Source organism: Neofelis nebulosa, chromosome 8, assembly GCF_028018385.1.
Source record: "Neofelis nebulosa isolate mNeoNeb1 chromosome 8, mNeoNeb1.pri, whole genome shotgun sequence".
NCBI lineage: Eukaryota > Metazoa > Chordata > Mammalia > Carnivora > Felidae > Neofelis > Neofelis nebulosa.
In genome coordinates, this window is record NC_080789.1 from 34,466,433 (window position 1) to 34,482,461 (window position 16,029).

Genomic DNA, 16,029 nt, shown 5'->3' on the forward strand with positions numbered 1-16,029 from the left:
TTATATACTACCATTTACCTTGTTTTGTGTTCACCTGTACCTCTTCAATATCAGAAAAGCATTTATCATTGATATGTATTTGTGACATATTTGAACATAGTGCAATACAGTGGGATATATATAGGAGGAGAGAGATTAAAGTCAGAGCATTACTCTCATAGAACCATTTTGATTAGTGATCTACCCAGTCTGTTTTCATTAATTTTAGGAAGTATAATGATTAAATATAAAATCACTTTCTTTATCATGACATTCTTCCTCCCAAGTGGCAACTCAACAATCTGTCCTCAATTGTTAGTAATATGCATGGTGTTCATAGCTTGAAGTATCAATTTTCCTAGGGCAATCAACATGCCACTCTGCCAGAGGAGTCTCTATTAAAATGCAAGAAAATATTTGCTTAATGATTATTTTAAATTTATGTATAGATTCTATAAATATTTTCATAACACATTAATTTTAGCTGTTGCCCTAATTTTGCTCCCTTTTCAGGAAAACTCCTTGAATGAGTTGTTCATAAGAATGGTGACTATAACTGCTCTTGATACCATCATACTAGGTTCCATCAGAAAGTGCATTATCTTTTTATGCTAAGTGCTATTTGGCAAGCTAAATTATATTTAGTTTTTTTGGTGAATGTAGAATCTGTGCAAGGAGTATTAATAGGTTGCTATAAATGAAAGGTGTCATAAAGTTAGGGTCACCTAATGCATCCATTTTCACCTGCCAAAGAGACCACACACTTCTGTCATTGGTTAGGGTACCCTCTTCTCTGGAAACTTTTGGAAACATACTGACAATTGCTTGTTTTGTGGGCTCCATTTCTCTAGACTCCATATTTGCCATTCTCCTTCTGTTAACATAGTCTTCCTTCTGATAGCGTATAGCCCAATTGACTTTTGCAATGCACATATAGTTATACTGTCTAGAGTCTTACACTCTGGTCACCATGTTTAAAACTTGGTTGTTCCTAAAGTTCCAATACCTTTTATTTCATTACTTAGAGTGGCTGAGTCACAATTACTTGTTAATTTTTATCTGGTTTGATTTTCCAACTTGTGAGGGTATTTTTATGTTTCCCTCAGTATCCTATTCTTTTAAAATATTCAAGTAAATAAGTTCATTATGTAATTCCTATTCATAGTAATATTATTTTAAATGTGGCAGTATGCTAATATTTTAAAATCTGTCATATAGAATCAAGATTTTAATCAGATTTGAAAGTTATATTACAAGTCAAGAAAACATATTATTACAGGTTATTATTTTAATATACAGTATTTTGAGATCTCCCCAAATAGAGTTGTGATATTTTCATAATTTACACTAATTATGGACGTATTTTAAAGTGCCATTTACTAAGGATTAGTGTCTACAACATTTTTTTGTAACTTTAAACACATTTCTTACCACAAGCTGAACTCTTCCACCGTTAAGTATATCTGGATCTAACTCAGGCAAGAAGTGTTTGCTGCAGAGTGACAAAAACAAAAATCATATTATTATATAAATGTAGAGGAAGAAAATTAAAGAAATGCCCCGTGAAAAGTTTGGGAGGAATCAGTAATTTACAAAGTGGAAATAATAGTTTTATTAAATTGGGCTGTATGCAAACATATATACAAATGTGTCTTTCCATAGTCATTTGAAAATTCAATTTGTCATAAAATTTAAATTTCTAAACACCACTTTAATGCCACTCTTCTTTGCCAAACACAAATAGGTATAAAGGGCAAAAATTTGAAAGTACCAATGATAGTTAATAAATTATAGAACATATAAATATTTTATTTACTTTTACTTATATATCTTATTTGTGTTATGAGAAAGGCAAAGGTTCTTATTTTTAAAATATCTGTAATGTGTTTAAAGAATTATACTAATGCTCACAATTCATTTCTGTTTAAAACTAGAATATTGACATTTCTCTCAGAGTATCTACTTATTCCTTTATATATTTTCAAGAGAGAAAACCTATGAACAATTTCCTGTTATATCATGTGTTTAAATATAACTTATTTAGGGGTAAAGGATATTGTTAAGTGTTTAAATATGTCTAAAATATATCCTGAAACATTTTGCTAATATTTTTCACCTTATCTATCCTAATACTTTAAAAATCTCTGAATAATACCTCTTATATCTGATTAAGATCGATGATAAACTATAAGTTACACTATATTTGTTTATAGTTTTAAGGATGCCATCTTATGAATTACATTAAATTAACACCAACGTAAAAGAAATTGTGCTTGCATTAATTATAATACTTAATGTTCTCAAATGTTGATTGATTTATTCCTATTTTCTTTGCTCACAATGAAATAGGACAAAATAATCCAAATTATAAAATATTGTTTTAATTTCACTTTCATTCCTCACTCCCTTTTCCATATTTTTAAAGGAATTATATGGATAGAATTGACCACATGAACATTTCAATTTATATATATTACAAAAAGATTTCATTTTTTTTAACATATTTTAACTCGCTTCTAAATTAAGGGTTAACCCTCATGATTGTAGGATTTTGTTTGTCTTTTGTTAGTCATTTAAATAGTTACTATAATGCCTGGAAACATTTCCAAAGTGTCAGCTACATTTAGATTCAATATTGATTTATATATTTAGTAAGTGTTTATAATAGCACTTTTTAAATTCTTTTTCTGGACACATGTAGTTAAACAAAAGTCTTGAAAATATTTTCCAAAATATTATCTCTGGACTTTTATTATTTTCCTATAACTTTTGGTTCAGTGGTTTATACTAAATTGCTGTGAGCTGAATTTTGTTTCATCAGAATTCATATGTTGAAGTACTAACCCTCAATACTTCATAATGTGATATATTTGGAGATAGAGCCTTGAAAGAGGTAATTACAGTAAAATGAGTTCATATTGGTAGGCTCCAATCCCATATGACCAGTGTCCTTATAAAAACAGGAGATTAAAACACAAAGAGAATGAAGGATGATGACGTGAGGGCACAGTGAGAAGGTGGCCACCTACAAACCATGAAGACTGACCTTCAAAGAAACCAAACCTGCTGACTCCTTAATCTTGAACTTATAGCTTCCAGAACTGTGAGAAAGTAAATCTCTGCTGTTTAAGCCACACAATTTATGGTATTTCGTTACAAAGGTCCTAGCAAACTAATATGTACATTAATGTAACAAAAATTAATTACCTATTAGATTCAAGGTATCTTGTTTATTGTTAAAGGATGTGTTTATTGAGAATATATACTGATATTCTCCACCTTGTGAGCTCACCTCTATCCTGTGAGATAGATAACATATTATCATCTACTATAAAAGAGGAAACTGTAGCATGGAGACATCCTTGAAAATTAGTTATACTACTGGTAAAGCAGCAGCAGCAGTGTTGAACTATAATTTTAACTGCCAAACATAAAAAGGACACAAAATAAAATACCACCTCCAATACATATGATATTTAAACAGTTAATGGATACCATGCATTTAACTTTATACAGTAGAATCATTTGTGTGGTTCATCTCTTAGTTTTAAGAATTACAGAAACAGAGTTCTCAAACATTTTAGGGTAAAAAATATAAAAAGTGATTAAATCTATTCTATGTAAGAGGCCTTTTACAACCTGGCAACGTGATGTATTGGCCTTTGGCTATAAAGTCATGTTTGTTTTAGCACAATTAACCTAGGTTTCACTTTTCAAGATGTGTTTACAATACAAAAATCTAATTTAAAGGAAATGACCTCACCATTTCATATTTCTGGAACTAGTTGTTTCATGAATCCCAACCTGTGTGTGAAGCCATTGGTATGTGTATTCTTTACTCCTTTCTAATTTTTCATTTGCAGTGGCATCCTTGTAGATAAATTCTTCTTCCTTACCTGGGGAAAAATATGGAAATTTTATTTGTTATTTAAAGAGATCAAATTTTGGCCAAGTAGTTCAGTCTAGGCAAACAATTTTATCAAAAGAAAGAAAGGGAAAAAAAAGGATTAATTCATGGGAGTCAGGTCATCTGTAAGAAAAATGTCAGTCACTTCAGTAATTTTCCTGCTTGAGTTTCAAACCCATCTATCTTAAAAAAAAAAAAAAAGAAAATGTTTCATTGTAGCCAACATTTTATAGGACTTGTTTTTTAGTTTTTACATTAAAAATACAAAGATCAAATTTGGTAGAGTACAATTCTAGTATGAAAAGAATATCTGTCCATTATGATGTTTTTTCAGGCTTATTTTAAAGTCAATTGTTCTTATACTAACTTTATACGTATGTAGAATTCATAAATTATATTGAGGGTATTTGAAACAGAGTTTTAATTTTGCATAAAACTCAGCTTGGTTTGTGTAAGCTAATGCAATATTTTAAGCTTGGAATATAATAATACGAGGTTTAGGGAACCTGTGCTTATGCCATAGTAGCTATTTCAAAAAAGGAGGTGGGAAGCATAACAATGTAAATGGATATGGGAATATGCAAGAGGAGAAATTTATATAAGGTAAGAATACAAGGAAACAATGAAAATAGTAAAGGAAAAGAAAAAAGAAAATTAAAAATCCAACCTTTATATTCAAATATAACATTTATACATTTGTGTTTGTTTTTTTGTTCGTTTGTTTGTTTTAATCTGTGGATGTTACTACTACGTCAATGGTATGCATTTCAGAACTACTCCAAACACCTGCTGTTTTAGACCCTTCCTCCATAGACTTGATCTTTTTTTGAGCCATTACCATATTTAGGGACTTGTTAGCTTTGTAGTTTGATTGACAGTACACCAGAGAAAGGTACTTCTTAAAAACTAACTCCTGGTAATCAAGCTAACAAGAATTCTATAATTTAAAACCCAATATTTAAAATGTTATCTTATTAATTCAGTGTAGATCTTTGCACACAGAAAGTCACCTTATATTTATTTGCAAGTTGTTTGGAAAACAAATGAAGCATGACACAAGGCCAACCACAAATGCTTGATGCATGTGGCACACACACTCATACATACATTTGTCATTCTGCATGTTGAGGATGAAATACCTATCATGTCTTTTTTCCTTAAAAGTTGCTGTTGAAATTGGCGAAATGACTCTAGTTTTCAATTCAAAAAGATAGGGTGGCCACTTCTCAGGAAAGCTAAAAATCAAGGTGTTTATTTCTCTAAACTATGTGAACTTAGTGAAGTTAACTTGCTGTTGCTTCTCATGCCAACTTATGTTTCTTTTTTTTTTTTTTTTTTTTTTATTTATTTTTGGGACAGAGAGAGACAGAGCATGAACGGGGGAGGGGCAGAGAGAGAGGGAGACACAGAATCGGAAACAGGCTCCAGGCTCCGAGCCATCAGCCCAGAGCCTGACGCGGGGCTCGAACTCACGGACCGCGAGATCGTGACCTGGCTGAAGTCGGACGCTTAACCGACTGCGCCACCCAGGCGCCCCCCCACCTTATGTTTCTAAAAGGCCCTATCTCTTGCTTCCTGAGCTTAAGTCAACCTCTCCATGTTTGCTATATTGGAGGAGCAATCGCTTGCCATGAGAGAGCTGACCGTTGAATCCATGAGGAGACACCATTCTGGTAACTGACCATATAGGTATGTAGAAACTATACGGGAGACTCAAACAAAGGGAACTTTTGGCATTATCACTTCCAGTTACTGTACAGCGTTAAGTCTTTTCTCCAGCAGAGTCCGAACTTTTTATCAGCCTTTCTTGGTTAACCAAACCAGATGTTGGGCCTGTAAGGGCAGTGATAGAAAGTAGTGAGGACTCAGTGACCACTGATAATCAACTGAGCCTATAGCTAGAACCTTATCACTCTTGGTATGTGGAGAATCTTTGTGTAACAATTGTACTTTTATTTTTTTATTTTTATTTGCTTTTTTTTAATTGTGCTTTTAGCTAAAATACAAAAAATTATCTGTGTCTTTCCGGTTTTTTAAATAATGACATATACTTGCAATAGTCACTTTTTAAAGTACTCATTTTGGAAAGTTTTCCTCAGCTCTACAATAACACTCCATAAATCCTAAGTGGTTTCACATCAGACCTCAGCCAAAGTTCTAAACAACAGTCCTGAGTAAAGATGAGAGATTTCACTGTAAGGGCCCAATTCATATTAACCATTCTAACCCTAAGGCATAGATTGGTAGATTGGCGTGTGCTCAGTGTAAGAAACAGAACAAGTATGTTGGTGAAGTTGGCTGGATGTACTTGAAGATACTGCAATTCATATACTGAAGAAATTGATTTTGTTTTGGTTAAACTATTTCAGGATTACTCCTGTCACTGAGAAGAAGAAAAGACAATTAACTCTTTTAAACTTGCAGAGGAAGTTCTGTTTTTAGTATCTTGCATAAGAAGAATAATGGTGATATGGATAACTTAATGGATGCTTGTCATTAGTCAGGCTGCTCAGTAAAACCTTTCCGTTGTAGAAGAGGCACCATTCTGCCTGCAGAAACTGAAACCTTTTACCTCCTCTCCTTTCCTACTTCTTTGGGTCTTGCTTCATTAATTTGAAGTCTTATTTCCTTTGTATTTTGTTTCATTACATTCTCCTTGTTTTTTCTCTGACTTTTTCTAAACCCCAATCTCCTTCAAGGGCTCCTCTGCCCTTGCCATCCCTTCCAATCTCAGGATTCTTCTTGGGTTTGATCTTGGCCCCATTTTTTTTTTCTTAGGCTATAATTTTCCTGTATGAGGATATTCATCCAAGTTCTTCAATCATTTTCATGATCTCCTTTTGACACATGTATCCATCCAAAGCTTTGCCATTTAGACATTGCACAGATAATTTAAACTGAGTATGTAAAAAAGCTGAACTCGTGTATTATTCCACTTTTTCCAAATTCCCCAAATGGTACCACCATTGTCAATGTATAAATCAGAGACCAGAGTCATACTGAACCAGCATTCTTCCTCAACCTACAACTGAATACTTTACCTCTTAAATTCTTTTCAATCTGTCAAATTTCCTGGATTCCTGTTGCTACTATTTTGTATCAGGCTACCATCATTTCTTCTGAATTACTCTAACAGCCTTTTCACTGGTCAATTTGTTTTGGTCTTGCTCCCGTATACCTATCTCCATGCTGCAAATGGCCTTGCTAAAACATAAATCTAATTTTGCTGCTTCATAGGTTAAACTCCTGATTCTCCATTGCCCTTGGATTAAGTTCATTTTTTTATTTTTATTTTTTGCATGGCATACAAGCCATGCATATACCTTCAGACACATGTTAGATTCTTGCCTCAATCACTCAAAAATATTATAATTACTCAAAATGGTTTCTTTTGCCTATAGACCTATGCTTCAGATTACCCACTTTGCCAATCTTGTTTTTGATTTGTCTTCAGGTCTCAGTTTGGAAATTATATTCTTTGGGGTAAGTCCTTGATCTGTCAGCACTATATTTCCTATTCAAGTTAACTTGGAGATGTTCTCCAAAGGTTCCTATAAAGACTCCATGATAGCATTTATTATGTTATATTTTCCTTTCCTATTCATGTGTCTGTTTTTCCTACTATATATAAACTATTTAAGGGGTACATAGTAGGATAGTGCTCAATAAATACCTGTGATAATTGTCACAGTTGATTAATGTTCTATAAGTGACCTGAGAAGTGTTGAGCTGGGATTTAGATTTTTAGCATGTAGATAAACCTGTGCATTGTGGAGGATAACACATTCCTATATATAATTAACTTAATCATTACAGTAGAAACTTCAGCCCCAAAAATCATAATTAGCTTGGGATAAAAACTGCCAATGAAAGGTGGCAAATTAAAAAGCAAACAAACAAAAACTACTCCATCATATAAGGTTACTTTATAAAATGTCCACAGTGTATGCAATCCTAGAGGAAATCAGTTCAGCTTTAAAAAGCTCACTAAAAGAAATGAAGTCTCTTTTGAAATTAATGGAAATATTATTCTTTTCTTCATGAAAAAAATAAGTGTTCATTAAACCCATATGCTTCAAATAAATGTTTTCTAAATTTTCAGTATATCATAATATCCTACACACAGGGAGATTAAGATTCAATTATCATTTGGGACACACAAAAAAAGCTAATTATTTATATTTTAAATACATATGGCAACTTTCCCATGACTATTTTCTTTTCTCCTAATGGCCTTTCTTAGTAATATAATAAAAAAATATTCTTGGTTTCATGGATAGAGATGAGTTCATCTCTTTACCAAAAGCTTTTGGAGGACATAGTTACATGATGAGCAAAATGCTACATACAATGGAACTATTTTTGGTAACTTTGATAAATGGCTGATTCTATGTATCTCATGCTGGAAACACTAAAAATATGTTTCCATTATAAAGTATAAGTGGTCTGTACATGTTTATTAAAAGAAGTTATTGCATCATACCTCATGAATAAAGCACAAATAAAATTGGAGTTTGGCACTAACAGAATTTTAAACTCATTAACATCTGTATAAATACTTGTTGATAGGCTGTTTATGGCTTCTTCCTTAACCAATCCAATCTGTTGTTGGAAAGTTGATGGCATTGGCATGAAACCAGTAACTCTAAGAGCCATTTGTGTGTGACAAGCAACATTCCTATTCTTTTATGATATATTTAAATAAATATGTAATTGATCACTAAGGAAAATTATTTCATGAATAAAGAAGAGGATTGTTGTTGCAAAACGTTAAAAACAGAAATTTTGGGAATAGAGCCAAATTTGTATGTAAGGGTCAAAGGCTAACTGCAGCACTAATCACTCCTTTACATATTTCACTATATTTTATGGCAGGGAGGTTTAAAAAAAAAGTACTAGAATGAAAAATACTTGCTAGTTTTTGACATTTAAATTAATTCTCAAAATTTCTCTGTCTGGGGGGTTGGGTGATACGTAAAGTATATGAACGATCTTTATGAGAAAGCAAAGGAAAGTTAGTTACTAAATTATCTTTTAAAATATATAGATTTTGCAGATGCAATTTTCAATATTATAGAAATGCTATATTTAAGTGAATCCCTCTGAAATAACAGAAACATTCACAAAGTGGATGTAGTTGTGCTTACTAACCATTTATAATAGGTCTTCTGTATTCAACTAATATATATTTCTACCAGAAAGGAGATGTTTTGCCATTTATATGTTCAGTTGAATATAATCTCATTAATATCTTTATAGTGGAGTATCAAATATTACAAAACTAGTAGTCCTTCATTTTCTTCTGCGAGAGCAATATAAAGTTATATAGTCATATGTATAGTCACATTAATGTGTAATTTGTCCCCATGTTTGCTGTTAACTAGGGCTGGGACTAGGGTAAGTCAAGTGGGGCAAATGAAATACCTCAGGCACAAAATTTAACGGGGTAACAAAAATGTCAGGAATCAAGGTTAAAAATATTTTCATGTAATATTTTAAATAAAAATTAATGGAAAAATCCCTGATAAACAAAAAAGCTTTAAATGACAGGATCAGTAACAGTGCTGTGCCAAGCTGTATTGGAACCTGAGGTAAAAGGAAAAATAAGTGCTCATCCTTCATTGTCATGGCTTTGGCAGATTCACCCATTTCTAAGTAATATTAAGTGTTAACAGGATGTTTTTAGAACTACCCGGTAGCCATTGTCTAAGATTGCTTTCTGTGTTTCCTATGAATCTGGCACACCACTTAATTTTTCATTAGAAGAGGTTCTGGAATTGTGACATTTGAGAAATTGATTATAGAATAAATTAATTCAGTCTATATTGGAGAGGCTACACCTCAGTGATCTATCTGCTAGCATCTATCTTGCATGTTATAAGTTGGCTTTTTCACCTACTAACTGTGTGATGTTGCGCAATTTATCTACCTTCTCTCTTCCTCAGTTTTTTCCTCTTAAAATATATATAATAATATAAAATAACTGGATACATATCATGCCTAACATATAGTAAGGATTTAATTACTGTAGCCATTTTGCTATTTTTACCCCTAAGTTAAAGGCTATTATGCATAGTCTTAGTGCTACCTCAGTTGCCATGGGCCTAGACTTAGCTATGCAGGAGGTAAGACTATCTGTAGGAGTCTTCAAATCCAGGCTAAGACTAAGGTTCCAGGGGGTCACTGGAAAGATTCCAGGATTAACCACAAAACTAGAAAGAACAATTTTCTGGGGGAGTCCAGGGAGTCCTCCTTACCAGAATTCTAAACCTTGTAACAGGTATTTTTTAATGTATTTTATTTCATAATATATGAGGATTTTAGTGTGTCTTTAAAAAAAAAAAAAGTTAATTTCCAGAAGATAACAAGGGTACACAGTCCTAATTGATTTCAAGTTATTTCAAATAATTTTTAGCAATTGCTCAGTAATAACCATGAAGGAGGTTCCATTGACATGATTCTCTCCTGTTTCACTCTCTCAATTTAATTACTGTTGGAAAATATCCCCCTATCCAATCTAGACTCCCTCAGGGAGTGTTAATATAGTAGGTCATCCAAACTAGGGCCCACCCAATGGAATAAAGGAGAGGCTGATGATATAAGTAGGTTGGCCCTCAAAATATCATGGCCATAGGGCCACATAAATATTACTTCCACCTGTTTTTTGTTTGTTTGTTTGTATAGTTGGACTTCAGATTCTTGCTGTATCTAAAAGCTTCTACTCTGGTAAAAAGACATCTCTAATTCTACTCATTTATGTATATATCTTAATTGAGGGCCAAGTACATGATTAATTTCCTTTACTAGTTTTACTTCAAAAGAAGCCAATAAATAGTTTTATATTGATACACTAATGATAGAGACTTGATGGACCCAATTAAACATTTTTATATCATTATAATCACTGCTTTTTTATAGCTACAAAACAGAAATACTCATAGTACGTATGTTAATACATTCATAATGCATTGCTCATTGACTATTAGTTTTCTGCATGTGACGATTTTTCTACTTGTCAAAAAGAATACAGATATGCTTCTGTTACAGAGCTAACATCATATAAAATATTGAATATATATTAAAATATTGCTTGCATTATAAAAACCAATAAGTAAATATAAGTAAAAATAATTTTCTTTCATAGTTTGAATGAAAAACATATTAGAGACTAATAAACCTGGTCCCAAACTTATTGTTTTCCATAGGTTATAATTTAAACAAATATCTCCATACACTGAAGATTTAAGAGTTTTCTAAGTGTATACTTTATTGATGCAAAATTTTTTCTTTCATCATATTTTGTTTAGAAAGACAGATTTTTATTTTAGCTAGCAGAAGTTCATTCATAAATGAATAAGGGCCTCTATTCACTGATTTCATTTTTAATTGAAAAGATAGGTGAAACTATTATTGATCTACTTACATTGTAGTCAGGAAAAAAGTCAAGATAGGCATTACAAGTATTCCCTACAAAATTAATTTTTGGCTTTAAGCTACTTATATAAATATTGGTATGTGGAAGCTCTTTTCTGAGGAGAAATTGGGGGTGGGGCTTGAAGCTGGAAGGGACTTCAATTGATCAAGTCACTTTGTGTATCATAGACATATTATGTAGACATAGATACACTTTGTGTATCATAGACATAGACCATTAGGAAGGAAAGCAAAATATGGAGCACTTCATGAATTTGCGTGTCATCTTGTGTAGGCCATGCTAATCTTCTCTATGTCATTCCAATTTTAGTATATGTGCTGCCACGTGGGCATGGAAAGCTCCTTTTAATCATTTTTATTTTGTTGTGAAATATACAATGTACACAAAGTATGGCTTTAGCAGGTGTTTACAATTTCAAGGTGTATAAGTAATTATACATACATAAATATTATATAAATTACATTTTATATAAACTCTTTTATATAAAATTTATATTTTGCATATATTTTATTTTATTTATATATTTATATTTATATTTATATTTATATAAGTATATGATATAAAAATATAGACACAAAAATATATATAAACAAAATATTTATGTTTATATATATTTATAGTTTATATAAAATTATATACTTTAATATATATTACAATTATTCTATAAATAAAAATATAAATACATATTCCATGTGATCTCCGATCATTTAAAAAAAAATAGAACACTGCTTGCATACAAGAAGTCTTGCTCAAAAGTCTCTTCTCTTAGGGATAACCACTATGCTAAAGTTTATAACCTTGACTTTCTTGATTTCCTTAAAATTTTCACTACCTATGTATAAGCATTATAGTATAGCTTTGCTTGCAACAATTCTGTAGTTATTCTTTTGTGTTTGTTTGCTCAATATTGTTTATGAGATTCATCTATGTTGCTGTGTATAGGTGCAATTCATTACCTTTCAGTGCCATACTGTTTTCCACTGTATGGATGTATTAGAGTTTATCCATTCCATTGTTGTTAGACACAGGGGCTATTTCCAGTTTGGGTTATTAAGAAAAATACTGCCCTATCCTTGTACAAATTCCTATAGGGCAAGCATCTAAGAATGTATTCGAAGGACTGTATGAAATGGATATCTTCAAGTCAACCACATGTAACGTTTTCCAAATGGTTGTACTAAATTATACTTCAATTAGCAAAATATAAGTCCTATTGGTTATGTGTTTTCCAAATCTTATTTTTGTTAGGATTTTTTTTTTAAACTTTGCAGATTTAATTTGTATTTCTCTGCTACAAAATGAGATTAAACACCTTTTTTTTTTTTTTTTTTTTTTTATTTTTGGGACAGAGAGAGACAGAGCATGAACGGGGGAGGGGCAGAGAGAGAGGGAGACACAGAATCGGAAACAGGCTCCAGGCTCCGAGCCATCAGCCCAGAGCCTGACGCGGGGCTTGAACTCACGGACCGCGAGATCGTGACCTGGCTGAAGTCGGACGCTTAACCGACTGCGCCACCCAGGCGCCCCTAAACACCTTTTTATATGTTCACAAGTTATTTGGATTTCTTCTTTTGTGAAAAATATGTTAAGGCTTCTTATTTATTTTTTTCTATTAGGCTATTTGTATTTTAATGACTTTTAGGAATTATACACTCTGGATATTATACATTCTGGAACTTTGTTGATTATATGTGTGGCAAATGCCTTCTCCATCTCTGTGGGTTGTTTCACTACTATTATGACATTTTGGCTTTATAGAGATTCTTAATTTTAATGTAAATATATTTATCAAGATGACCAGTACTTTTGCATATTGTTAAAGAAATAATTCCATATCCAATGTTATATTCTTCCACATTGTCTTCTGTTAAGTTTTATGATTTTGCTTCTTATATTTAGTTCTTTAAGGTGGACATAATTAATTTTTTTTAATGTTTATTTATTTTTGAGACAGAGAGAGGAAGACACAGAATCCAAAGCAGGCTCCAGGCTCTGAGCTGCCAGCACAGAGCCCGACACGGGGCTCGAACTCACCGACCATGAGATCATGACCTGAGCTGAAGTCGGACGCTTAACCGACAGAGCCACCCAGGCACCCCAATTAATTTTTAATATAGGTAATTTATTAAAATTTATTGGAAAGTCTATCTATTCCCCACTGATTTAGAATGCAATTTGTCTTATAATATCAATTAAGCATATATGCAGGGGTCTCCATCAGTTACTATTTTCTGTACTATTTTACTCTACCCTGTCCTACCCTATCCTGGAATTACCATCTCATCCTACCTCATCTCATCCCGTCCATACCGTACCACCCATACCATGCAATACTATTTGCTTCAGCTCTATAATAAGAGCTTATTAATAATAAGTTATGGTGTTTGGCAAGGCCTCTCGATTTAGTCATCTTTGTTGAATGTGTTTTGGCTATTTGAGGATTTTGACTTTCCATACATTTTTAGATTCTGCTTGTCAATGTCCATAAATACCTCTTGGGATTCAATTGAGAGAGCATAGTATCCACTGTTAATTTGGGGAGAATTTAAATCTTTGAAATTGAGTCTTTCAATTCATAGATTTACTTATAGTTTTTCTTTAACATTTTTTGATAGAGTTCTACAATTTCCCTGGGAAGGTCTTGTACCTCTTTTGTGAGACACATTCTTTGGCACATGATTTAAAAAATACTATCACAGTTTGAAATTTTTTTCCATTCTGGTTGCTTGCCTAGAATGTTAGGTTTAATATTAGAGTTAAGGTCAGTCTGGGTATTATATTTTTCTACGAATTGTTCATTTTCTCCAAATTTTCAAATGTATTGCCATATGGTTGTTCACAATATTCCCTTACTACTGTTTTAGTTTGTATCATTTGTCATCCGTCCCAGTTTTCCTTCTTGATATGGTTGTTTGTGCTTTCTCCTTCATTTTCATAATGAGACTTGCCAGGAGTTAATCAAATTTCTTTCAAAAAATGTATCTTTATTGATTAATTGTTTTACTTTTAAAAATTGTATTAACTATTGCTTTTATACTGCAATACATAGATTTTTTTATTGTTAAGTTACTTTTTAATATTTATGATTTTTTGACTCATGAATTTTTCAGATGTTTCTTAATTTTCAAGAAAATAAATACTATCTGGTTATCTTATTATGGTTCATTTATGGTTTATTACATTTTATTCAGAAAACACACTGCACATGATTTCAATCCTTAAGAAATTTCTGAGACCTCATTTCAGGTCAGTATAAGTTAAAGTTTTGTAAATTTCCTGTATGTGTATGAGGGTAATGTACATTCTCCAGTTGTTGAGTATTTTATATATGTCCTTTAAGCAAATGCTATTAAATTGGTTTATCAAACCATGTCCTTACTGATTTTTTGAGTGCTTGTTCTATAAATTGCTAAAAAAGATATAATAAAATTCTCCCAATATAGTTTAGAATTTTTGACCTCTCTTTGCTACTTCCTTAATATTTATCTTATATTATTTAAAAATTAATTAATAACATTCATTTTTTAGATCACTTTTACATTTAAAACAAAATTTGAAGGTAGAGACATTTTTCTATACACTCCCTTCCCCTACATGTTCAAAGCTTCCCCCATTACCAACATGCTGCCACTTCCCACACAGTGGTACATTTGTTACAATCTATGAACCTACACTGAAACATCATAGTCACCCAAAGTCCACAGTTTACATTAGGGTGCACTCTTGATGCTGTACTTTCTATGGATTTGGACAAATGTATAATGACTTGTATCCACCATGACGGTATCATGCAGAGTAGTTTTTCACTGCTCTAGAAATCCTCTATGCTCTGCCTCTTTACTCCTTCTCCCCAGTCCCAGCCCCTAGCAATACTGATTTTTTTACTATCTCCATAAGTTTTGCCTTCTCCGGAATGTCACATACTTGGAATCATACATAGTCTTTTCAGGTTGGCTTCTTTCACTTAGTAATATGCATTTAATGTTCTTCCATGTCTTTTCATGGCTTGGTAGCTCATCTGCTTTCATTGTTGAATAATATTCCATTGCCTGATGTGCTACAGTTTATCCATTTATCTACTGAAGGATGTCTTGGTTGTTTTCAAATTTTGGCAATTATCAATAAAGCTGCTATAAACATCTGTGTGAAGATTTTTGTTTGGACATAAGTTTTCAACTCATTTGGATAAATACCAAAGACTGAGATTGCTGGATCCTCCAGTAAGAATATTTTTAGTCTTATAAGAAAGTTCCAAACTGTCTTCCAAAGTGGCTGAACCATTTTGCACTCCTATCATCAATAAATGAGAGTTCTGTTGCTCCGTACCTTTGTCGAAATTTGGTGTTGTCATAATTCTGAATTTTGGCCATTCTTTTTTTTTTTTTTTTTTTTTTTTTATTTTTATTTATTTTTTTTTTTTAATTTTTTTTTTCAACATTTTTTATTTATTTTTGGGACAGAGAGAGACAGAGCATGAACGGGGGAGGGGCAGAGACAGAGGGAGACACAGAATCGGAAACAGGCTCCAGGCTCCGAGCCATCAGCCCAGAGCCTGACGCGGGGCTCGAACTCACGGACCGCGAGATCGTGACCTGGCTGAAGTCGGACGCTTAACCGACTGCGCCACCCAGGCGCCCCTGAATTTTGGCCATTCTAACAGGTGTGTAGTGGTATCTTGTTGCAATTTGTATCTCCTTGAAGACATAGG

General features: G+C 32.5%; 1 protein-coding gene and 1 non-coding gene across 6 annotated transcripts in view; both read right to left on the minus strand.

Annotated features, from left to right (window-relative positions):
• LRRIQ1 (leucine rich repeats and IQ motif containing 1) overlaps positions 1 to 16,029 on the minus strand; it is a 215,974-nt gene that overhangs the window by 37,342 nt on the left and 162,603 nt on the right. For all 5 annotated transcript variants that reach the window (XM_058741880.1, XM_058741878.1, XM_058741877.1 and 2 more), the window contains 2 exons: positions 3,743 to 3,875; positions 1,411 to 1,471 (listed from right to left, as the gene is read on the minus strand). In XM_058741880.1, coding sequence (XP_058597863.1) covers positions 1,411 to 1,471; positions 3,743 to 3,875 — 194 coding nt within the window. The remainder of the gene's footprint in view (positions 1 to 1,410; positions 1,472 to 3,742; positions 3,876 to 16,029) is intronic.
• LOC131484150 (U6 spliceosomal RNA) lies at positions 11,551 to 11,653 on the minus strand. Its single transcript, XR_009248061.1, has one exon. It is a non-coding gene; the product is annotated as a U6 spliceosomal RNA (small nuclear RNA).